The following is a 23,046-nucleotide window of genomic DNA, read 5'->3' on the forward strand; positions in this document are numbered from 1 at the left end:
GCATCAAAAGGATGGTGCCAACTGTTCGCGGTGACAGGAAGAGGAGCAGTGCACACAAACTAAAACACAAGAAATTTCACCTCAAAATGAGGAAGAACTTCTTTATGTAGAGGGTGGCAGAGCACTGGAACAGCTGCCTAGGCGTGGAGTTTCCTCTCTGGTGACATCCCAGACCCACCTGAACACGTTCCTGGATAATCTGTCCAGGTGTCCCCGCCCTGGCAAGGCAGTTGGGCTGGATGATCTCCAGAAGTCACCTCCAACCCTGACAAATCTGTGATTATTTGCAGTTACCTTCCACTGGTGCAACCCTCCCCCTGCAGCCCACTCTGGGGACCATCCCTGCATCGGGACCAAACCCCTCTGGCCCAAACCCCCCATGAAATCCACCTGGGCAACTGGTGGTTGCAATGTAACTTGCACTTTAATGCGTAAAAGGATACACAGGGCAGAGTAATGTCACTGAGGAACAGAAAGGAAAGGCTTCTTAATAGGTTTTACTATAATGATTCACCATCTCCATTAATGTTTCATAACAGGTTCCTGTACCTTTAATGCTTCTTGTTACGGCAATTCATCAGCCACAGGTTCACCAACTTCAGAAAAACACCTCTTTCTTCACTGGGTCACAGTACAGGACTCCTGCAGCTACAGAAATACCCGTGAGATGTGTGTGCCACCAACACCAGGCTGCTGCTTGAGCCTTGGGAACAGTTGTTTTCCCCTACAGCTGCACAGTTATATAAATGCACATCTTACGCATGAGGATAAAACAGGGGGTTTCTTTCTCCAGTATTTATCTTAATACAAATTAAAGGCCATGGTTGTACAGATAATCCTGGTCTTGGTTCCAAAGACATGTGCATCCATATGTGAACAACTATGTTGACTTGTTACATATTATTGTAAGAATGAGTTAGTTAGAAAACACTATGACCTAATACAGACCTGTTTTTTATATACACACACAATTTACATACATAAAGATACTACAGGATGTATCAGGCAGCCATAACATATAAAATAAAAAAACCTATGTTATACTTTCCAAACATAAATCATGGCTGTCAAATTATTTTTTAATCTTTCATTTGTTACCAGGCTGAGTAAATCCAGCTGTTACCAGTTCTGGAACAGCTGCTTTGTATGTAATGTCCAAAGTCAGGCATCAAGCAGTAACATGGAATTTCAAAGTCAAGTAAATTGCATTTATGTTAGAAGATAAAAAACCAACAAAGTTCTTAGGAGCAAATAACTGGTGCAATGATTCATTCTGAATCATTATTTTACCATCAAGCCACATCCTCTTCCCAGGAACCATGCAGCCAATTCTACAAACTAAAAACAAAATACATTCTCTCATTCCATGTACTTAATCTGTACAGAGAAGTAGGGGGGAAGTCCTGTGCTATTATAAACTCACAGAATCATTGCCTAATCTCAGGAAGAACTCACAAAATTGAATTTTACTGGCACCTGGTCAGGGTTCTTTTTGGAAAAAAAACACCAAAACCACATTGCCTTAAATGTGTGAGTTCTGCAGGAAGGGGAAACAGAGTAGACTGATAAGAGAATTCACAGGAATCTAACTCAGTACTGTGACAGTACACACTTGATCCTTTCTTTCTATTTTTTATGGCCAGTCCCAACTGCTGACCATGTCTTTGTTAGCAGTAACTGGCCCAGTTACTGTTCTGGATGTTTTTGCAACCAGCTTGGTTAGAAGCAGTCACAGCCATATAAACACCTATCATTATAACTGTATTTCTACACTAAAATAGGTTATTTCCCTCAAATTCCAGTTACACTGGGACAAACCCCTCTCCATTAGCAGAAATATTTCTGCTCTGAGAGGTCAATTTTGACAAAGGGTCTTAAGTGACAGTTAAACCAGAACAGAACTGTGCATGGAGCAGGCAACACACACTCCTTTCCCTCTAACAAACATGGATTGGCAGCACTGCTGTCTGTGCCATGCCCAGGGAGATCAGAAAGCAGCAGCAGAAATTGTTGTTGGCTCCCTCTTTGCAGGCACCTGGAATATTTTGCTATGTTGTGCTGTATTTTTTTAAAATATGCTGTGTTGTGCACAACAGGAGACAGGTGAATTCCGAGGCCATGGAATATGAGGAAAGGTACCTATCCATGTCCTAACAGAATTCCAACCTGTGCAGTATCTTTATTATTAACTTCACTGCTTGGAACTGTCACCACTTGCTAGTTCAAGTCTCAGAAATGAGAAAGGCCACATAATAAAACACAGCAGGGAAGGTACTATTATTTATATTTTTTAGAAGTATAAAAATCCTGTACATTTGACAAATATTTTTAAAATCAAGCATAGAAAACTGCTGGACTACTCCATTGCATTTCAGTAAGAATCAGACATCAGGCAGGTGAACTGTTTGTCACTCATCTGACTAAACACACCAGCCTTGAAATGTAATACTAAATCCCAAATGAAGTATTCTGGTCCATGTCATCTGAAAACAAAAATCAAACTAATAATTTTCTGTTCAAATATTCGGGCTTTTTTATAGTTCAGCAGTACAATAAAATACCTCATTGTTTAAATGCTATAGAAATACAGGAAATTTCTACATACTTTTTTTACAAATACACATGTACAAGGCAGGAAAAGTCTTAATTCATGATGAGTTCTTAACATTCAAAATACAGTATTATTTTAGCATTCCTTATAGGTATATCCTTGTATGTCAGACAGCACCAGTGTCTTCTTTTTAGGCAGCACCAGTGCCAAACCCATTGTAGTTGCTGAAAACGGTTCCAGGTCAAACTCTGCCAGCTACCATTCCTCACTTGCCAACAACCCAAGCAGAGCAGAATGTGAGCTACCAGTTATGCTCATCAGAGATATCAACTATCCTCAGCCAGAATCTCAGGATATTCCTCCCAGAACTGGTCCCCAATGATGTCACAGTGCAGGGGAACAACTTTAGTCTTAGTCCGCGTCACTTCCACTTCTTTTTCTTCATCTTCCTTTGGCATTTTTATTTTCTTAGTGATGACTTCATTAATCTGAAAATACAGTTGACACATTAGCAGATATAAAACGCTCCAGAGTGGATTAAAAAATTCTAATAAAAAAACACAGGACAGGAATTTCTCCCACTAAATCAATGATGCAATCATAGAATAATGATCATTTCCAGGTTGCCTTAAAGCAGAAAAGGATTAGGCCAACTATGAGCTGAGCCACTTTATTGAACAGAAGTTTGTAATTCCTTTGCCATGGATATACTTGGGATCTAATCCTGGGAAGGGCCTGGCCCCAATGATACAAACATTGTGATCTGCTGATACATGTTTCATCTCAGTGGTCATCATTTGTATCTAAGCCAGACTGCAGAGACTGGTTTTTGTATTATGCTCATAGAAACAGCTCTCAAAAACATCTCCAAAACAATGAGTCATCTTACACACAATTACACGGCAAATATAGTTAATTTTTAAGATATATTTATTCCTAGACATACAATGGAGATACATGTGGTGCTCTTGCAGTGCAGTCTGTCTGCCACAGTGTAACTATTTAAAATATCAGCCCAAAGCAAGTGGCAATAGGTTTTTTTTTTTACCTTCTGCCATATTAGGACAGTTCCTTTTCTATACATCAAAGGTTCATTGTTGTAGTTGATGTTGAATTCAGAAAATAAGATTTCATTCTTATCTCCAGCCAAAGTTCCCTGAAAGGACAAGAAAAATATACTTAGAGAAAATAAATTGTATCTCTAGGATAGAGGAGGAGTCAATACTGGAAGCAAGACAGACATTTGTAAAGGTTTTCCACCTTTAAGTCACAAGGTTAAATTGCTTCTCTCAACAGAGGAATTAATTCCAACTGCCAAATGAGTATTAAAACTGAGAGGGTTCTTATTACATTTTCAAGACAAATGGAAGACAGTCAACCAGGAGAAAACAGGAATAATCTGCTAAAGTCTGCACAAGGAGACAAAACACAACAGAAGGGACTGGCAATGAACAGGACCTGAATTCTGCCACTGTTGCTCGTGGGTTTGGATGCTGAACATTTTATGGCATTTATAAAATTTCTGAAATTGCCAACTAGGAACTTAAACCCTGCTAATACTTGACCAAAATTACATTATTTGCTAGTGGTATTAATATCTGCACAACTGAAGAAGTTGTTGATTACAGCCACAACATTATTTCAGTAAAAGCAGACAAGCCAGGGCGGCTGGGCAGACAAGACACTTTGCAAATCTTATGATTTAATTTTTAGCTGTAAAAAACCATGACTTGAGCAGACTCTTACCCGGAGCCTCTCCTGTGCTTGCACTGGTGTCAAACCCCCTCGCTGCACAAGCATCCAGAACACTGTATTATAAAGGTTATTAATATGGCCTAGAGAAAACAGAGAAATGAGTGTGAGGACAGTTATTTACCAAATCTGAGTGATTACTTAGGAAAAAACAGATTTATTTCCAGAGCTGTATCCAAGAAACAGCTAAGAGTAATGGGGAATTAACACAATCAGTTTCTAAAGAAGATACAATGTTTATAATACATTTTTAAGGTACTGCATATCATGACTACAAGACAGATTTCATAAATGAAAAGGGCACAGCAGAGGCTGAAAGGTCTTTATGTATAATGTAAATTATTTTCATTTGACAACAGAGACTAGGTACTGACAAAGGTCTAGAGACAAATCCAGTGGTCTGTTCTAATATGGAATATTCATCACTTTTGATTACTACCTGCAATGAACTTGAATATTCACATCTCTTCATTAAAGATTACCTTGGCTAAGCCAACTCTGAACATCAAAATTAATTTATTAATTCTATTAGCAGTTCTAATATTTCTTCACTCTCAGGATACAATAAATTTAGTTGTAGCCTGAACACTCCAAATTTCAGCCAGTACCTATACAAACCCCAGGACAAGTGTAATATTATTGAAAACCACCACCCTACCTGATGTTCTTTCACTGATAGCTGTATAGACAAATACACTGGTAGAAAAGACATTTCTGTTCAGAGAAATGAACTCAACTGCACAAATCTCTTTTCTAGGAACACTTACAATCTGCTTGTCTCCAGCTGAGGTAGTCCTTCAAATTCTGGTTGCTGGGATACAACACAATCCGTCCATCAAATCCTGGTGGGTACAGAAGCTGCTGGTCCTTGAAGTAATCCTTCCAATAGAACACGTAACTTGAGGAAAACTGGGAGACCACATGAGTCATGAACTTACTTGCAAACACAGAACAAGAGAAAAAAAGAAAGAAATACATGGGTGTGATTATATATCTGTGCTTATCTGAGGTATCAGTAGTGATAACTCTAGTGGAGGGCAGCATTTCTTAAAAAATGGCCAAACAGATGAGGAATGGCACAGAGACTTTTGATCAACAGACGTACTGAGAATTGTAACATTTTCTTAAAAGAATGTCTGTTTATAATGCATTGATTGTTTATATAATAAACAATTTTGTTTCATTGTTTACATAACTTTTTTACAAGCTCTGTATTATTGAACATATTTTCCTGAAAGATCACATGTAAAGAATCCACATTAAAAACTTGAATTAACTGCAGTGTAAGCACCAGCCCTCCTCCTAACCTCTGTGGGTAAAGACAAACCTTAAGAAGAATTAGATGTTAAAAACAAGTTCACTTCAGTATCAAAGCAGCTGTTACCTTGCTCTTCTTTTAAACCACCTGCTCTTCTTCTTGAAAACAAAACTATATTCATCACTCTGCCCATAAGCAATAGCAATATCCTCCAGTTCTTGCATCACTGTCTGGGCACACTTGGTCATCAGGTGCAGAGCACGGTCATCATTTGGCTTTTTGAATTCATGCTGCTCAGAAAACCTTCAAAGCAAAAACAGCTGCATAAGAGTCTCTTTTAAAGGTACTAAAAATGCTAACCCATTCATTTTCCTCATATTTGCTTTATATGAATATTGATTTCCAGTATCCTGTCAATACTGACAAAATAATTCTCTCCATATCTGAAAAGCAGGAACAAAAATCCTCGTTATCCACTCTGGATAAGCCATTCTCTTTCCCACCCTAACCAGTCTTTTATAACAGCTAGTTTATGTATTTTAATTAGAAATTGATAACAAATACAACTTTCTGTAAACTCCCTTTCTCACGAGGTGTCTTTAATATTCAGCCCAATAAGGGCAGCATTATCAATAAACTTGTCAAAACTAAAGAGCTTTACCAAAACCAGAGATAATATCCCAGCAAGAACCTGAGTTATCTACCAGGCGAGGGAACCGTGGCCCATTCATGCCGAGGGAAGGCAAACACCAGTACCCATCCCTGGATAGCAGCTCCCTGCCCATCACACAAAAGGCACTGGAACCATTTCCCTACTCGGCCCATTCCCTACCACCGGCTCTAGGGCCACCCGTGAAACAAAATCCCGGTGGAATTCCGTGCCCTGGAGAGGCCGAGTGGGGGACATGAGCATCTCTAACCCCGCACCTGCAGGGCTCACACAGCCGGACAGGCACAGCCCTGCACAGCGGGCACCACGCAGGACCCCGCTCCCGGCACAGCGCCCTCAGCCCGCACCCGCGGGGTCCCCGCCCGGCCCTGCCCGCACCTGTGGAAGTTGCGGCCGTCCAGCCGCACCACGATCCAGCAGTTGGGCAGGACCGTGTCGTCCGCCTCGAAGTCCCGCACGTACTCGAACTTGCTCTTGGCCATGGCGAGGCCGCGCGGGGAGCCCGGAGCGCAGCCGGCAGCGATGGCCGCGGCCGCCCGGCAGCAGCGCAGCATGCCCGGCGCGGAAGCGGAAGGAGCGGCGCCCAGCCCAGCCCAGCCCAGCCCAGCCCTTGTGGGCGGCCCGGAGCGGCGCTCGGCGGTGCCGGCGGAGGGCGGGCGGAGCCGGCGGGCGGAGCGCGGGGCGGCTCCGGCAACGGCGCCCATGGCGGCTGCGGGGCGCGGAGCCGGGGACCCGTGCGCCCCGCTCCGAGCGCGCCGAGCAACGAGCACGGGATGGGCGGTCGGGGCGGCCCCATCGGTGGGCGCGGGACGGGGAGACAGCGCGACCGAGCCGGCGGGGCTGGGGCTCGGAGCGCGCCCCGCGGTTGGTGCGGGATGCGGGTTCGGTGCGCGCCGGCGGCGCGGGGCCGCGGGGAGCGTTGGCGCAACGGTGGCGGCGGCCGAGGAGCGGCGGCGGAGCGATGGAGCGCAGGGTCAGGCACTGCCGCTTCCGCGCCCGGGCGAGCCCCGCCTCGCCCCCCAGGCACAGGGAGGTCATGGGCCCCCTCGGAGGGCTGCGCGTCCAAGTGCAGGAGCCCCCGAGCCGGCCCGGGCACAGCGAAGGAGCGGCGAAGAAGAGCAGGTGCATCCCGGCTCCGGCGGCGGTTGAGAAAGAGGCCCGGGGTGCCATCAGGAGAGAAAGGGACCAGGAAAGGGGCAGCGGTGACCGCCAGAACGAGGAGAAGGTCCTGGAGCAAACGGGGAATAAGTCCTGGAGAAGATCTGCCGTCCAAAGCGAGCGACCCAACGTGACCTTCGAGACCCGCCCAGTGAAGGCGGAGAAGAGCGATGCCCCGGCCGGATCCCTGTGCGAGCTTGGGAACCCTGCTCAAGATCAGAATATCCCGGTCTTGTTTCAGTCCTTGCCTCCCAGGTCCCACGTTCAGCTCCAGGGCCCGCTTTCCGCGCAGCTGATGCATGTGACTCCAGTGCCGGTAAAACAAGTGCCAGTCCAATTGCAGCCTCTACTGCAGCGGCCAAAGATTGAAACAAAAAACGTTCCCCTCACAGTCCTGCCCTCGGATTCAGGTATTATGGTCAGGGAGCTTGCAGGGTACTGCTTGTCAGGCAGGAGAACACAAGGGGAAAGGTCATGTTAGAAAACCATCCCTTTGCAAAGGCTGGGGTTTAGCACAGCTCTTGCACAGTGTAAGACACAAAAGCACAGTAACACAGAGTTCTGTAGTAGTTTGTTACAATCAAGGCAGTTCTGTCACATTCCTCCCTTTCTGCATGAAACCCCTTAGGACAGTGTTCAGAATTACATTGAGTGATCGCAGTTTTAAGGTCAGGAATCTGCTTGATTTTTAAAGCTATGAAGTTGTCATATGTCTGAAAAATTCTGGACCTGTTAAATTGAAACATCTGTATTAGAAGCTTTTTTTTAAAATATCTAGACATTCAAAATTAATTAATTAACTAAGGTCTTAAAGACTTCTTCCCTTTATGCATGATGTGAAAGAGTTAATTTTTAAACCTTTTCCAGGAGGAAATTGCTTGCTTAGGGATCAGTTTTAAGGGGCCTGTGGATTCATCATGTTGCCAGCTCAATTTAAATGCAGCCTGTGTTTACAAAGAGCCAAAGCCAGGTATCATGTAACAATCATTTGGGAACACGTTCCTCCAACAAAACAAGTGTCCAAATTTAAAAAAAAAAGAAAATAATTTAGAAAAAAGCCAAACAAAAGACCAAAACCCAAGCAGAAACCCCAAACAGCAACAACTGTGGTTGAGAAGGCAGGGACTGCACAGGTGTGGGACTAAGCAGCCTTCCATCCTTAGTCCTAGTTCCTGCATCCTTAGGGCTTTGGTTACATAGTTCTGGTGGTGATAATAAATTTGCAGTGGTGTGGTCTGTGCTATATACAACGATTAGTTTATAAATTCATAAGAAAACAAGCCAACTGAAATCCAAGCTACTGTGTTAGCAGGCCCTGTTTATTTCCTGTTGTTTTTTTTTTTTTTAATTATATGTAACAACAGCCAGGTAACTGATTCCTTGTGCACTGACTCAGCAAAGGGCAATGGAGGATTTTAGGAACTGCTCTCCAAATGTGCACTGAGTTTCATCTGTTCCAAAGCCCTGGTGATGCTGTGGGTGCGATGCTGAGCGTGCCCTGCTGTATCCCCTGGAAGGTGCTGATGTTTCCCTCCCTTGTTGCGCAGGAATGCCTGACACTCCCTTCAGCAAGACCAAGAGTGGCCGTGTGAAGCGTCCCATGAACGCCTTCATGGTGTGGGCCCGGATCCACAGGGCTGCTGTGGCCAAAGCCAACCCAGGGGCCAACAACGCCGAGATCAGCGTCCAGCTCGGCCTGGAGTGGAGCAAACTCACTGAGGAGCAGAAGCAGCCCTATTATGAGGAAGCTAACAAAATAAAACTGAGGCACAGGGAGGAATTTCCTGGTAAACATCTTAGTTATGTAGCTGAATGCTTTACAAGTGCAGAGCTTTTTGGGAAATCGATCTCTTGCATTATGACAATCAACAGAGATAGAAAAAAAGTACAGATATTTCAAGTACATAATCCTGTGTGCTTGAAACAATTAATTTTTTAAAGCATCCAAAATGCTGGTGCTTAGAATATTGCAGCTATAGCAGCTTTTTCGAATGCTTTAATAGTCTAATGGCCAGAGAGTGAGTTTGTGTGACCTGCTGCATCAGTTTCCTTGCTCTAGGGACAGCTGCCCAGGTGGCCTGTGGTGACACATGTGTCCATTTCTTAAAAGCAGGAAAGGGAAATATGACAGGAAGCCCAAAAAGCATTGTATTCTGTGGGATTCTTCAACCTGTAGACTTGAAGTTCTCACAAAATGTTTCACAGCCATTTGTCAGGTGTTAAAATTTGTACCCTTAACAATTTCATTTATCCAGAAGATAACAGAATGCAAAACACTTTAAAAAAGCTGTTGAGATACCAGGTATTGTGATCTTTTCTCTCTCTGTTGTCATAATGCTGCTTGTTCATGATGCTGCCTAATCTGTCATAAACAAAGAAAAGAGCATCACTCTCCCTCTCTCCTTGCATCTTAAAAAAAAAAAAAAGGTGTTTCTTTTAAGTTCCATTAAGAGTTAACCTATGTAAGAAACCAAACAGCTCAGTGTAAATTCATGATATATTCTTATATCTGTTAATGTTTGGTTAATGTTGTCAGGCAAAGGCAAACCTGCTCCTCCACAGTCTACCTAGGGTTCCAAGTGGATCATATTTTCTGTTATGTCTTGTAACCTGCAGATATATGTGAGACTTAAGGGGTTAAGGAAACCATGAGGAAAGCCCACATTTTGAGTAGCCATGGTTTTCCTCCACTTTGAATGCCCACAGTGCAGGACTGTCATGTTCTCCTTAATGTGGTTTCCTCAGCTGAGCCACATCTCTCCCCAGTATTTGGTAGTTTTTTGTCTCACGAGCAGCTACTACTTGGTAACTTCTAAACAACACCCAAATATTTCTATTTCATTTCCATCTCCAGTAAAGTTCCCCATTTCTAGCTCACCAGAACAAGTGGAGCATTGCCATTGCCTAAAGGAGCAGGTTTTGGACTTGTCTTATCAGATCCTTCAGAATTATAGCATAGCTTTAGATAAAAAATGAAACCTTCCAAAATATTGGATGTCTGCATCTTTTTTTCATCTCTGACAGGTTGGGTTTATCAGCCAAACAAAAAGAAGTGTTCTCCACCACCTGGCTCTGCTGCATTTTCAGGCACTTCCCAGAGTACCATCACTACAAATCCAGCTGGCACCCTTCCTTTCTCATCACCTACTTACTCTTTTGTCAACTCCAGTGTTAAGAACAGTATTGGACGTCCAGTCTGTGAGTTTTCAGTAGTGAATTATTTTAAAAATTCAGAATTTACCTGTTCCAGTAGTGGCAGGGCAAGGGGGAATGGCTCCAAACTGAAAGAGAGTAGGTTTAGATTAGATGTTGGGAAGAAACTTTGCTGTGAGCGTGGTGAGGCCCTGGCACAGGTTGCCCAGAGAAGGTGTGATTATTTACCAACACTTCTTTTCTGCTTAAGATGTTAAGCTACAGCTGCTGCTTTCCCTCATTTGGTCTCCACCTCACAGATACTCTGGAAGGATCCTTCTTTTTTACAAAAAGTCCACACTGGCAGTGAAACAGTGTGAGAGCCCCCAGACTGGTGTAAGAGCTGATCTGCATATTCCTTAGAGAAAGAGCTTTGGCTCTGTCAGTTCATGGGTAGGGGATTTCAACAGCAAATAGATCCAGGCAATGTCATTTTCCTCTTTAAGCATCCTGTAAAGAGCTGCTTTCTTTGCAATGAGACAAGAAAATGAAATGCCTGATTATGCTGTGTGGTAATAATCAGAGATATTAAAACAAAAGAATACTCAGCTTTGTTCTGATGAAGTTCTGAGTTAGTGATTTGAAAATTCTTATGCAATGTGTTTTGAAATTTTTCCCTGTGAAGGCAGCCCTGTTGATGAGGTGTGATTTGAGAGTGTACATTGAAGTTTGTGCTCTGCAAAACATTTCAAAGTAAAATTGTCTAGTGTGTACATTCATTGATGAAATAAGGAAACATATTGGAGATTAGAGTGGTTTAGGCTCCTGAGCACAAAAATTTGTTATAAATTTGGCTCATTTCATATCAGTGGACTTGAGAGGTCTTCTGAGCTGAAGGCACACTCCCGCCCATTATGGGGCCCTACTAGGACAAGATAGAGCCTCACCAAGAGCATTGGACCCACATCAGCCACTTCCTTCCTCCTGTGGTGCAATGAAGCTTCAGTGTGTGGGCTCCAAACCCATCTCTCAGAATGGTGTCACATTAGGTGTATGACATGAGTTGCTGGGAAATTTGAGGGGGAATTATTTTGACTGTACCCAGAAATGCTGTGGTTTGCTGTGATGCTGTTTATCAGAACTCTGTTCATGTCTGACAAGTCACTGTTTTGTTTCCTGAAGGTGAATCTCCCGCCATCCGTCTGCCGGCCTCTTCCATCCAGCACGCTGTGCCCATGACCCTTTTCCAGACCACGGCTGCAAGCACCACTTCAGTGGCTGTTGCAGTTCCCACCCTGCCCCTGCGCCCTGTAGTTTCATCACAGCCCTTTGCTGAGCCTGCTCAGACAGAAGCTTTTGTGTCACCTGGGCTCAATTTCTCCCTGAAGAGACCCGCGCCCGTTTTCGCTGAGAGCTTCAGCAACAGAAACCCGAGTAACATCAGCAGCACTAGTGGCAGGTTTTCTGTCTCCAATAGTGAGATGCCAGGGATTTCTGTATTTCCTAGAGGCATAGCTCTTCCCCAGGCTACCCCTTTCATTCCCTCACCTGCCTACGTGTCTGCTCCCATTGGACAACCAGCCAGTTTGTTTGGAGGAACTCCTCAGTTTCCATTTTGCCACCCTTCCTTTATACCTGGACCTCGCTGTTTCCCCTCAAGGTAATGAAACCATTTCAATACCAGTAAGAAAAAATTGCTGAAAGGCAGGGAATCTTTTGACTTGGAGACAGCAGGTGGAGCATTGAGAGGGAAAGGAGCTCCTACCTTCCTGTAGCTGCTGTGTGCTGGAACCCCTGGCCTCAGCCTGCTCGTAATACGTGCCCAGTTACTGAAAGCTCCACAGAATTATTGCAGTTGTAATTGGCACTCCCAAGGCCATGGAAAACAGAAGTATCTTCTTTCCACTTTATGGGTCTAAGTGCAGTTGATTTCAGCAGAAGAGCATTAGGTAGAGATAATGTAAAAATAGTTTGAAAGTGGTCAGATAGAATTGAAGTGGGTGTGTCCTGGAGGTGTCTCCTGGGTACACCATGATTGCCATAACTGTTGGTATTTCTGAAACCCAGCCTGGTGGGAAGTGTCTGCAGAATCCCTGTGTAAGTAGTAATTCCTAATTCTTCCTTTTCAGTCAATCAGAGGGCCCCTAATCAAAGAATTTCCAGGCTAACACATGTGGTGTCCTGTGGGTGTTTGTGGGCTGAGCATGCACAGAAAGCACCAGTGCCCTGGTGCAGGTGGCAGCTCAAACACCAGCATCTGATGCTTATTCTTTACAGGGCATCATTTTGCTTTCATGACTGTGCAGTAGCAAACCTCACAAATTATTACGATTATTAGACTTAAATTTGCCTGTTTATGCACTGTTATTCTCACTAGCAGCAGCAACCGATATGTTCCTGTGGCAATGAGACCACCTGGTCTTTAATTAGGGCTCATGATGATCCATCAAACTCAGAAGAACTTCATGAGCTGACAAGTGCAATACAAGACATTTCTATTTTTGAGGTTCTTTAAGGAAACACAGAACACAAATTCCCAAAATTGCTAAAAATGATCTTTGCTCAACCCTTGGTGTCTGAAATGAGACAGTTTTGTGAGGCCTCTGAGAGAGTTTTTGTAGCATAAAAGCATCTTGTTCTGATTTCACACATTAATGGACTTCTGAAGTCCATTAATGCCAGCTGAATGGCAGCTTTGCTAATGCCAGGGTCTTTCTAATTCAGTTATTTATGAGTCCTCTGTCCTATAAACTCATTACTTGCATACAAGAGTCATGATTTCTGAACTGAATGTGCAGATGTATGCACTAAAAATTTAAATATTAGATTGGAATGATGATTAGTCCCCTTGAAACCTCAATAGATATTGTATCAATGTCTTTACAATGGCTGCACTCTGGAGCTCTATTACTTCTTTACATATTTTTGTTTTCTTCACAATGTAGTGGATTTCTCTAAAACACTGTAAATTACAATCCCTGTGTCTTTGTGCATCAGAATAAAAATTCAGGCATCTGCCAGTGGAGGAATACAGTTCCATTTGATATCATAACTTCCTGCAATTGGTTATGTGGTTACTTTTTAAAAATTTATTACTGTGCATTCTTTAAATATTAACATTGACAACCACATATTGGGCACAAGGACTCCCTGTCCTGTTTGATAACAGTGTAACAGATGTAAGATCTCACTAAAAATTACAAATAAGAGTGCTTTACCCCAGGTCTGTCACAAATTTTGGCATACAGAAATTACACAAACTGACTTTTGATGCTTTTTAAAATTAATCTGAGTATGTTGGTTAACTCATTGCATGCTGGTTTATCTTTGGTATTATTTGATTGATAAATACAGTGTGGGGTTTATGTTCTCACAGTAACCTTGTGTGTGCTGAGCTACTGAACTACTCTTGTTATGGCCCTAGTGCTGAAATTAGGCATGGTTTTAAATTTGTGAGTTTAAAAAACGGGAAAAGCTGAGCAGCACAGAACATCAGTGTCGTTGTGCAGCCCTGCATTTCTGAAAGCCAACCCTGCATCTCTTCCCTCGCAGCACATTCCCACTCAGAGCTCCGTTTGGCTACGGGAGTTTCTCCAGCTCGGTGCCTCAGTGCTTTGGCTTTTATGAGGAGAGGAACCAGAGGCAGGAGGTGATATTTTCCACTGTGGATGAAGACTATCGTTTCAGGGCATACTCAGAGGAGAGGCTCTGTGAGAACCAGCGTGTCTGTGGGAGCCCTGAGGTCGTGTCCTGTCAGAGCACCTGCAGCGAGGAGCGCGTCCTGAGCCCCCTGCCCCAGCTGGACGTGGAAGTGGTGGAGGAGGTTTTGCCATCGCCCCCATCTACGCCCTCCAGCACTTACATTGTCAACGTTACCGATAGTGATGAGGAAGAGGAAGTCAAGTTTTTTCAAGTATTGTAATTTTTAAAACTTATTATAATCCAGAGAGGTATTATAGAATGGGAAATAAATGTTTTCCTCAACACCACCTTTTCAGTCAGTGTGTTCAATGGGAAACCCAGGTGGCTTTAGTAAGTTGTACAGACAATTTTGAAGAGTCTGATGAGCTGTTTGTATAAGAGGAAAGTCTTATAAATAGCAGAAAATGCCTGTTCATTTCTAAATTCTCACTGAAAGCTGATCTCGCCTGCAGGAATGCATGTGGCCAAATGCACAAATTCCTCATCAAATACATTTCAGGGTATAAAACAGCTGTTTGTGAGATTATTCTCTAGATCTAACTTTCCTCTTCTCCCATCTACCTTTTTATACCTTGTAGAGTAGGATATCAGACATATTTCAATGCACCAGAATCTAGAATGGTACACAACTGTTGTGATTTATTCTACCAAGCCCAGAGAAAGGGAAGAGTGGTTTAACATATCCTGGATATACTAATGGGAAACTAGATGTAAGGGTGATCCCTTCTTCCCTCCCAGCTAGAGCTGCTGTCCTGTTGTGGTTGTTTGGGATCTGTGTCTGCAGCTCTGTCACTGCAGCCAGCCCTCAGCTGAGCTCTCTTGAACGCTCTCTTGTCTATAACAGAAGTGAAAGTTACACAAACAACCCACTCAAACCTGGCTTCCTCTGCATCATCCCTCAGCGTGTCTAGCAGCCCTGCAGTCTGGAAAATGTGGCAGAAGAGGTTTTTAGTTCCCATTTCTAGGTGAGTTTCAGCTCACTCACAAACTTTCCCATAATGCAGGTTCCTGGAGTGCCAAGTATCTGTGCTGTTACTTCTCCTCCTGAAATGTGGGAAGTGGCCAGTGTTGGCAGGGCCAGTGCCTTGGAGTCTGTGTGCCCTCCCACAAGCCTTCATGGCAGTGCAGAGGGTAACTGGGACATAAGAGAGACTTGTTCTACTCTCTGATAATTATTTTCCTCCTTATTGTTTACCTTAATCTAAACAAAAAACCACCTTGTGTTCTTGAAAAACAGATGATGATTTTCTGTACAAAGTTTGTTTTCCTCCTGCCACTGTAAAAGTCTAAAGACACTTGACGCTTCCCAGTGCATCACTGCTATCCATTTACAGAGACAGCTTTCTTCTCCAAAGTTACTGCACGGTTTTAAGGAGTGGATGTTATTAAAAACCCTTGTGCTGTTATGCCTGTTTCCCTTTTCTTATTAGAATTAACTATTTCAGTATAATTACTGATGTGTTGGAGAAGGTTGCAGGCAGCACAGAGAGAATTATAATTGTTTCACATGTGGAAATAGGGTTAAAAGATGTGTCTGCAAATATAATCATCTTCAAGTTCACTTGCCTGTAGGAATGAAGCAAAAGTCATAGCAGAAAGTGGTAGCAGTGACCCACCCTTTAAAAGAAGCACAGGGAGTGCTTTGATACCCTTTTGCTATCAGCACATCAGGACAAGCCCTTGTCTAGCTCCTGATCATCTTACAGCACTTCTCCCTCTTTGGCAGGACAGCTGCTCCAGGGCCCTTCCAAATATTCCTGCTGTCCTGCATGGGTGGTGGAAAAGCAGAGCTGAACAGAATATTCTGGGTGGCTGAAGCCGCTCTCAACTGTCAAGACACTGGATAAAGGAGTTAATTCTTGAATATCCAGTTCCCTTCACAGATTCACAGCCTTCTTCCTTTGATCATTTCAAATGATCTGAAGCAGAAGAATGTTCTGTAAAACGGGAGATTTCACATTCCACTTGAGTCAGCCAAAGCTGTAACATTTCTGTCATCAGTGAGAGTGTCTAATACAGAGGTTAGGCAGGACAGTCCTCTCCCCTCTCCCTTCTCCTGCTAAGACTTTGATTCTGGGTAAAGTTTCCTTCAGTGTCAGCAGGAATCTCCTCAGAGCACTTTGTTCCACAGCCTTTCCTAAGAACATGAAATATTACTGAGCTGTGGTACACATCAGTGATTCTCTGCTCAAGTCTGGTTCTTGAACAGGCATTTTCCTCTCCCTGGGTCCATTTCCTTCTAGGTAATTCCTGATTTACTATGAACACAAAGGGAGAATCCTCATCTTTTGCACTCCAGCTAACAACAATAGCATTAAATAATTTTGAAAATTGTCAAGCAAGTGCAGAACCCCCTCTGCAAAAGCTCTGTCATCAGCTTTGCCCTGGGGAGGCTGAAACACCTCACCCTTGCACGGAGGCTGCTGCTCCATGCCTTGGCCACGGGGATGTAACAGATGAAGCAGATCTGAAATTCCCAGCTAATACTCTTTATCAGACAGTTTGGATCCTGGAGGAAATGAGTCTGAGCCTGTGTAATTCTTAGATAACCAGAAGCCTGATCTTGTTCTGTGAAATCCAGCAAACTTCCCATTGACTTTGGGGAAGAGCTTTTGAAGAGGTGGGCACAGGCAGGATCTGACTCACCCTGTGCCAGAAACAGCATTACAGCACCTGAGCACTGTTAATAGAGCTAAAATACCCTGAATTTTTCCATGCAGCATTGTCTCAGTAATGTAAATGTAAATGATATATTTCATATACATATATATATATATATATATAAATCTATATATAACCACTGCACAGCCTGTTGTTATATTTTTATACAGAGAGTTTCTGGTGGTTTTCAAGTGACATATCCATTCTCATATTACCAAGATCCAAAGGTGAAAATATCACTATATAACAAATGCAAATGTTACACATATTTTATTTTTATGATACTTGAATGCTGGAAACAATCACAAGCAGTTGTTGGCTTAAATATTATAATAATCTTAACATAAGGCTCATTTTATTTAATTTTGTGCTTTTTTGAGCTGATCTTCTTTTAGAAAAATATATGGAGCAGTCCCTGTGAAGATTTGTTGTACTGAGAAGATTTGTGACAATCTCCTCATCAAAGTGGGTTTTTTCCCTTTGGGTAGGCAGAAATTTCATGCAGGGATGAAAGCAGGGTAGCTAAACTTGTGTCTAAATTTGGCTTGCATTTTTACTTATTTATAATATAGACATGCACAATAGTGCCATTGTTCTCTTCTATATTACATGCAGCTATAAATAAGTAGGGGAATTCACAGGGAAAAAAAACCATGAAGTTTTCCCTTCAGGATATTCCATATGATTAGAAAAGAGCTGAAATTTTGCCCCTGTATTTTTTGCTCTTTGAAACAAGAGGATTTAGTTGTGCCATGAAAATTCATGACCTCTCTATGGGTCAGCTAAAATGTCATTTATAGCCTCTCACCCTGATTATTCCCTCTAGGTGTCCCTACAGTGCCTGACTTTCCTCTGCCAGGGTGATACCAGGAATAAATTGACCTTCACAAGATCAGAGAGATTCAGTTTGTGAAGTGCTGGGGGACAAAGGGGACATCTGTGAGATATAAACCAAAATTGTATCTGCAAAAGGGAGCAATCACCTTTCCTTTGGGCAGACCTGGCAGGAGCCTGCAAAAACCTTCATTATAAAAGATATTAGCGTTTTCAAATGCATAAATAATGCTCTGGACAAAAGACAAAATCTACTGTTATCTGGCAAACCTTGATTTTGAAGGGAGTATTCACTTCCTACCAGCCTGATTTACTTATACACCCTACACTTAAAACCTCTCCACATGCAAATTGTCCCCATTTCTCATTTCCCTGGTGGTTCACCTACACAGACACTTGAAGCATAGAGATGAATGGAGAGGGTTGAATGGAAAATGCAGATCAATGTCTGTCTGAAGAGAGTGGCTGAGAGGTATTGGCTCTTCCTGACCCCATAAAAATCCGTGTCAGCCAACCCTGGCAGCCTTGAGTGGGGCTGGGGGTCACACGCTGACACAGGGAAGGCAGTTGCTCTCTGTGGGCTCAGTGCGTGTGCAAGGAGCTCCTACAGCACCACGGAGCCCCCAGTGTTTGCAGCAGGCAACCTCAGCGTGGCCCCACCAACCTGGGCTCTCCTGTCCCGCTGTGATGCTGTGACCGCCACCCCACGGGCCAATTCAGCAGCCCTGCAGCCCCCAAATGTTCAGCAAAGAGATGGTGTGTGGGCTTCAAGCCTTGGCTCAGCCCCGAAGGATGCAGGAGAAGACAGGGATGCTCTTTCGGGAGCCTCATGGCAGTGGTTGGATATCCCTGAAGGGCAGCACCGGGAATACGAGCTGTGGATGTTCCCAAGTCCTTCCTCAAGCCTGGCCCTCCCATCGATCCTAAGGGAGAGAGTCAGAGAACATCCTTTTGTGTGCCTTTTATACAGGCACATCAAATCTATCCCGTATCCCCTCAACTCTCCAGGAGTAATGTATTTCCCAGCACCGGAGAAATTTCGGATGTCTCTGGAACCACGGGATCAGCTATGATAAGACTGCACACAAATACACCAAACAAATAAAAAAACAGCTCTTGAGCTCCTTCCTTCCCCCAGCTCTCCCCTTTTTCCTAGCTTCGGAGGCACAATGGATTTCCGTGCTGGCCAAGGAGGGGAGGTTTTGCAGAGGGAGCCCCGGGGAGGTGCTCAGGTTTCCCCTGCCCCGGATTGGGGACAGAGCCGCCGGACCCCGGGAGCATCCCGGGCTGTGCGGAGGGAGAGCAGGAGAGGAGGGGGCTGCGGGGCGGACCCGGAGCTCTGCGGTGGGAGGGGACAGGCGGCGCCGGGCGAGTTTATAGGGCGGCGGCGGCTGCCGAGAGCGGTCCCTGCCTGGAGCCATGCGGGGCCGGGGGCTGCTCTGCGGCATCGCCCTCTCGCTGCTGCTGCGGCCGCCGCCCCGTGAGTGCAGGGTGCCCGATCGGAATGCGGAGTACCCGATCGGAATACGGGGTACACGATCTAAATGCGGGATGCCCGATCTAAATGCAGGGTGCCCCATCTAAATGCGGGATGCCCGGCCCTGAGCTGTCCGGCAGAGCTCCGGCTGCGGAGCGCCGGGGGAGGGAGGGAGGGTGGGAGGATGGATGGGTGAGTGGGTGGGTTGGGGGATCCTCCTGCTTTTCCTACAAGCAGCGCAGAGCTCCGTCTCCTCTCCCGGCCCGGTTTGGTGCGGAGGGGCCGGGATGCTGAGCCGCTCCCGTTGTCTCCGCAGCCGCGGCCGCTGAGATGCCGCCCCAGGCCGAGGTGGTGGTGCCGCGCTGGGCAGCCCCGGGTGGCCCCGGCAGCCCCAAGGTAGGTCACCCCCAGAGCTTGGTCTCTGTTTTATTTGCAGACCTGCCTGTGTGGGGACAGGGGGGTGGCGCGGGGAGCACAGCATCTGGTGATGCGCGGTTTGGGGATGAGCTGTGGGGATGAGCGAGAAGCTGTCATTGGGGATGAGCGAGAAGCTGTCATTGGGGATGAGCGAGGAGCTGTCATAGCTCCTGCAGATCGCAGGGAAGGCTGTGTGAGCTGGCTGGTGTGTCTAGGAACTGCATTCCCCCTGCTCTCTGCCGTGCCTTAAAGCCTCGGTCTGTGTCTGTGAAAGGGGAGCGGGGCCGTGCCATCGGTGGCATTTAGGGAACATTGGGGAATTCTTCTTCTTCTGGATAGAAGAATCTGCTGCAGGTGAAGCTAAACCCAGAAAGCCATCTGTGTCCTGAACTGCACCAAAATAAATGTGACCAGCAGGTCAAGGGAGAGGGTTCTGACCCTGCACTCTGGTCAGTGAGACCCCAGCTGCAGTGCTGTGTCTGGGATCCCCAGCACAGGGACAATATGGACCTGTTGGAGCCAGGCCAGGGCTGGGCAGTGAGGATGCTCCAGGGCTGTGTCACCTCTCCTGTGAGGACAGACTGAGGGAGTTGGGGTGGTTCATCCTGGAGAACTCTCTGGAAAGACCTTGTAGCATCTTTCAGTACCTAAAAGAGCTACAAGAGAGTTGGAGAGGGACTTTTTACAAGGGTGTGGAATGACAGAACAAGGGAGAATGGCTTTGAGCTGGAAAAGGGCAGGTTTAGATTAGATATTTGGCAGAAATTTTTGACTGTGAGGTGATGAGGCACTGGGCCAGCTGCCCAGAGAAGCTGTGGATGCACCATCCCTGGATGTGTGCAAGGCCAGGCTGGATGGGGCTGGGAGCCACCTTTCCTAGTGGAATGTGTCCCAGCCCAATGGCATGGGGATGGAACAAGATGATCTTTAAGATTCCTTCCATTCCCAAACCTTTCTCTGGTTCTGTGTATCCCAGATGGGAAGGTACTTTACTAGGCAAGAAAAGTGAACCAGCAGCTCAGGTGTGTTGGCTGTGTCTCAGACACTGTGTGTTAATACAGATCTCACCCCTGCTGCAGTTCCATGGGGGGATGAAGGGATGTCTCAACAGCCTCCAGACTCTGACAATCACTGAGGACCAGATAACACAAAACACAGTTCCCCTTCCCAGGCTTGGTGTTGTTGCAATCAAGAAGTAATTGCAATTGTGAGACTGAGAGAAAGAGGAAAGTCCACAGGGTGTTTTTTACATTGTGAACCTAAAAAAAAGGGGAAGCTCAGCATTGTGGAAACATCCATTTGTCTTGAACACAGTGGTGCTATTTGGGAATTTATTAATGGGTCTTTTTCATAATATGAGACTTTCTAAAACTTATCATTGTGTCCTATTACACACAAAAAACCTCTACAATGACTCTCTCATGATCTTAGTTCTTTTTAAAATGCCCTTATGATACTGCCTGCAGGTTTTGGTTCTGTTATTGATAGTGATGCAAATACATCTGGAGAACATTTCCCCTCAAAAAAATTTGCTGTGTCTCAGGGGTCACACTTGGTTTGTTTCAGGCAAGTTCCCGTTGGCTCTGAAATGAGTGTTAGCAAAGCTTATATACAGCTGGGATATTTCACTTACACAGCAATTGATGGACTGAAGCAGTGGGATTGCTGAAGGAGGAGGGAGGGTGATATTAGCAATAATGATGTTAGCACAACCCTTGTGAAGGGATTTTATGGTGATGGAGACCCTCAGCTATGGGCAGGGCAGCCTTACAGTGCTTTTCTGTTAGTGAGTGAAGCACAGATCTATCCTCAGATGAATTGTGTACCTGTGATTTAGTCAAAGAATCTCTGCCTGTTGCAATTATCCCTTTTTGTATATCCTAAATGTATTAACTTGATTTGCATCATCTCTGTGGGCCTGATGCCACATCCTGGAAGCTGAAGGAAGGATGAGCAAAACCCAGAATATGAGCAGGGAGCTGATGAAAAGAGATATTTGTATTTACTGAAATGGCAAGGGAGCATAACTCTAGGCTGAGAGAACATCCCATTCAGTCAACCTTGCTTTCTTTCACTTTCAATATTCTGTTCTTCAAAATCTCCTCCAACACTGCTTTAGAAAATACTCTGGGTTAATAATTTCACCAATCCTCATGATTTCTCTTTTATTCCAGATGAATAAAGTGCATTATTATATCAATATGAGCTATTTCTCTTCTGGGGAATTTGTTCATCCATTTTCTCTGTGAGAAAGCATTCAGACTTGGAAACCCCAAGCAGACTTTATGTAGTGGTTTTGCTTTGAGGGAGGTAAAACTGCAGACCCCAGAGCCTCTTCTAGATGCTCCTCTAAAAATCTCATTCCATGCTTAAGTCTCTGGAATGATTTGGGGGTTTTTTTGGGTTAGTGTATGCATTCACCATTGCACTAAGAAATTGGGGTGCATTCTGTTCAAATTGCACTGAAATTCCCTCTGTGCAATGGTTGGAATCTGGAGGGGTCCAAGGGTCCCTGTCCCCTGCCTTTCACTGGCACTCTCTGTGGGTAAAGGGACAAAGTGAGAATCTCTGTGAGAGGCATGATTCCTCTCATCCTGAAATAGGCTCCTAAAAATGTCCTTCTGCTGGGACAACAAAGGCAGCTTTGGTTAGCTAGCTCAGATGTTTGACTCCTCAGTCTCTGGGGCAAGCTGGGATGCCCTGTGATGCTGTGCTGAGCACAATCTGCAGCAGAGGGACGGGCAGGGAGCTCTTCCCATCCAACTGCACCTCCAAGCACCCCAGCACCAGGACCTGTCGCCTTGCCTGAGCACTTTACTCCTCCTGAGACACCAGGTGGTGTCTCTAGCTCAGGTACAGCACCCAGCAGATGCCTGCCCTGCTCCCTGCCTGTGCATGGCTGTGCTGCGGGATGCAGCAGCGTGCCTGGAGCTGGGAGCCACCCTGGGGCATCCCTTCCCTTCCCCATCACTCCAGGTCTGAAGCAGGAGGAAGGCAAGGGGTGGTTTAAGGTCAGCTCCATTTCAGTTTGTATTTGTGGATGTGGATACATAAGGATGATGTAGAGTAACAGAAACCTCTCCCCTGCACGCAGCACCCACTCCGAGCTGAAGTCACAGTGGAGGCAGAAGGTCAGGAGCTCGTCTTGGAACTGGAGAAAAACAGGTAAGTAAGTGTGCTTGTGCTCTGCACATAATGAATAAGGATTACAATGAGGTCAACAGGAAACCCTCCTCTGACTTCAGCAGGGTTTTATAAAGACAGGATATGGAAGTCCTTCACTGCATTTCAAGGTTATTCCGAGTCCCCTCAGATGTTAATCACCCCAAGAGCACATTATAGCAGAGCTTTGTCAGCAAAAAAAACAGATGGTGACCTGGCCCTCAGTGTGTAAACTTATTTTTGCACCATAATTCTTCCTACATTAACTGGAA

At 45.0% G+C, this 23,046-nt stretch overlaps 3 protein-coding genes across 6 annotated transcripts in view; 2 read left to right on the plus strand and 1 right to left on the minus strand.

Moving 5' to 3' along the window:
• Nucleotides 1-481: 481 nt before the first annotated feature.
• On the minus strand, nucleotides 482-6,820 carry THG1L (tRNA-histidine guanylyltransferase 1 like). 2 transcript variants are annotated; one of them, XM_005483715.4, is made up of 6 exons: nucleotides 6,610-6,820; nucleotides 5,688-5,864; nucleotides 5,071-5,240; nucleotides 4,298-4,386; nucleotides 3,600-3,707; nucleotides 482-3,039 (listed from the first exon to the last, which is right to left on the minus strand). In XM_005483715.4, exons 1-6 carry the CDS (start codon nucleotides 6,783-6,785, stop codon nucleotides 2,878-2,880), a joined length of 882 nt encoding a protein of 293 aa, XP_005483772.2. In that variant the 5' UTR covers nucleotides 6,786-6,820; the 3' UTR covers nucleotides 482-2,877. The 2 variants fall into 2 exon arrangements, with proteins under 2 accessions (XP_005483772.2, XP_026647216.1); XM_026791415.2 differs by lacking the exon at nucleotides 6,610-6,820 and having other exon boundaries at nucleotides 5,071-5,236; nucleotides 5,688-5,828.
• A 34-nt stretch (nucleotides 6,821-6,854) lies between these two features.
• Nucleotides 6,855-14,510, plus strand: SOX30 (SRY-box transcription factor 30). The gene is made up of 5 exons (XM_005483714.4): nucleotides 6,855-7,799; nucleotides 8,937-9,176; nucleotides 10,414-10,587; nucleotides 11,704-12,181; nucleotides 14,074-14,510. The coding sequence occupies exons 1-5, from the start codon at nucleotides 7,193-7,195 to the stop codon at nucleotides 14,441-14,443; spliced, it is 1,869 nt and encodes a 622-aa protein (XP_005483771.2). The 5' UTR covers nucleotides 6,855-7,192; the 3' UTR covers nucleotides 14,444-14,510.
• Nucleotides 14,511-19,044: 4,534 nt separating this feature from the next.
• The window catches only part of ADAM19 (ADAM metallopeptidase domain 19), a 31,619-nt gene continuing 27,617 nt past the window's right edge, over nucleotides 19,045-23,046 (plus strand). The window contains exons 1-3 of one of the 3 annotated variants that reach the window (XM_074552043.1): nucleotides 19,045-19,198; nucleotides 19,512-19,591; nucleotides 22,707-22,777. In XM_074552043.1, coding sequence (XP_074408144.1) covers nucleotides 19,138-19,198; nucleotides 19,512-19,591; nucleotides 22,707-22,777 — 212 coding nt within the window. In that variant the 5' untranslated portion in view covers nucleotides 19,045-19,137. Of the gene's footprint in view, nucleotides 19,250-19,511; nucleotides 19,592-22,706; nucleotides 22,778-23,046 lie in introns of all 3 variants that reach the window. The other 2 variants (XM_074552041.1, XM_074552040.1) reach the window with 2 other exon arrangements.

The sequence above is a fragment of the Zonotrichia albicollis genome, chromosome 15, assembly GCF_047830755.1.
Source record: "Zonotrichia albicollis isolate bZonAlb1 chromosome 15, bZonAlb1.hap1, whole genome shotgun sequence".
Taxonomy (NCBI): domain Eukaryota; kingdom Metazoa; phylum Chordata; class Aves; order Passeriformes; family Passerellidae; genus Zonotrichia; species Zonotrichia albicollis.

What these genes read in the sequence shown, in the direction of transcription:
- SOX30 (XM_005483714.4), top strand. Translation starts at nt 7,193, where the DNA reads ATGGAGCGCAGGGTCAGGCACTGCCGCTTCCGCGCCCGGGCGAGCCCC. An exon ending in GCACAGGGAGGAATTTCCTG is followed by an intron (nt 9,177 to 10,413) that starts GTAAACATCTTA and finishes CATCTCTGACAG; the next exon opens with GTTGGGTTTATCAGCCAAAC. An exon ending in CAGTATTGGACGTCCAGTCT is followed by an intron (nt 10,588 to 11,703) that starts GTGAGTTTTCAG and finishes TGTTTCCTGAAG; the next exon opens with GTGAATCTCCCGCCATCCGT.
- THG1L (XM_005483715.4), bottom strand. Translation starts at nt 6,785, where the DNA reads ATGCTGCGCTGCTGCCGGGCGGCCGCGGCCATCGCTGCCGGCTGCGCT. An exon ending in TGGTTTAAAAGAAGAGCAAG is followed by an intron (nt 5,241 to 5,687) that starts GTAACAGCTGCT and finishes TGTGTTTGCAAG; the next exon opens with TAAGTTCATGACTCATGTGG. An exon ending in CAGCTGGAGACAAGCAGATT is followed by an intron (nt 4,387 to 5,070) that starts GTAAGTGTTCCT and finishes TGTTTTCTCTAG; the next exon opens with GCCATATTAATAACCTTTAT.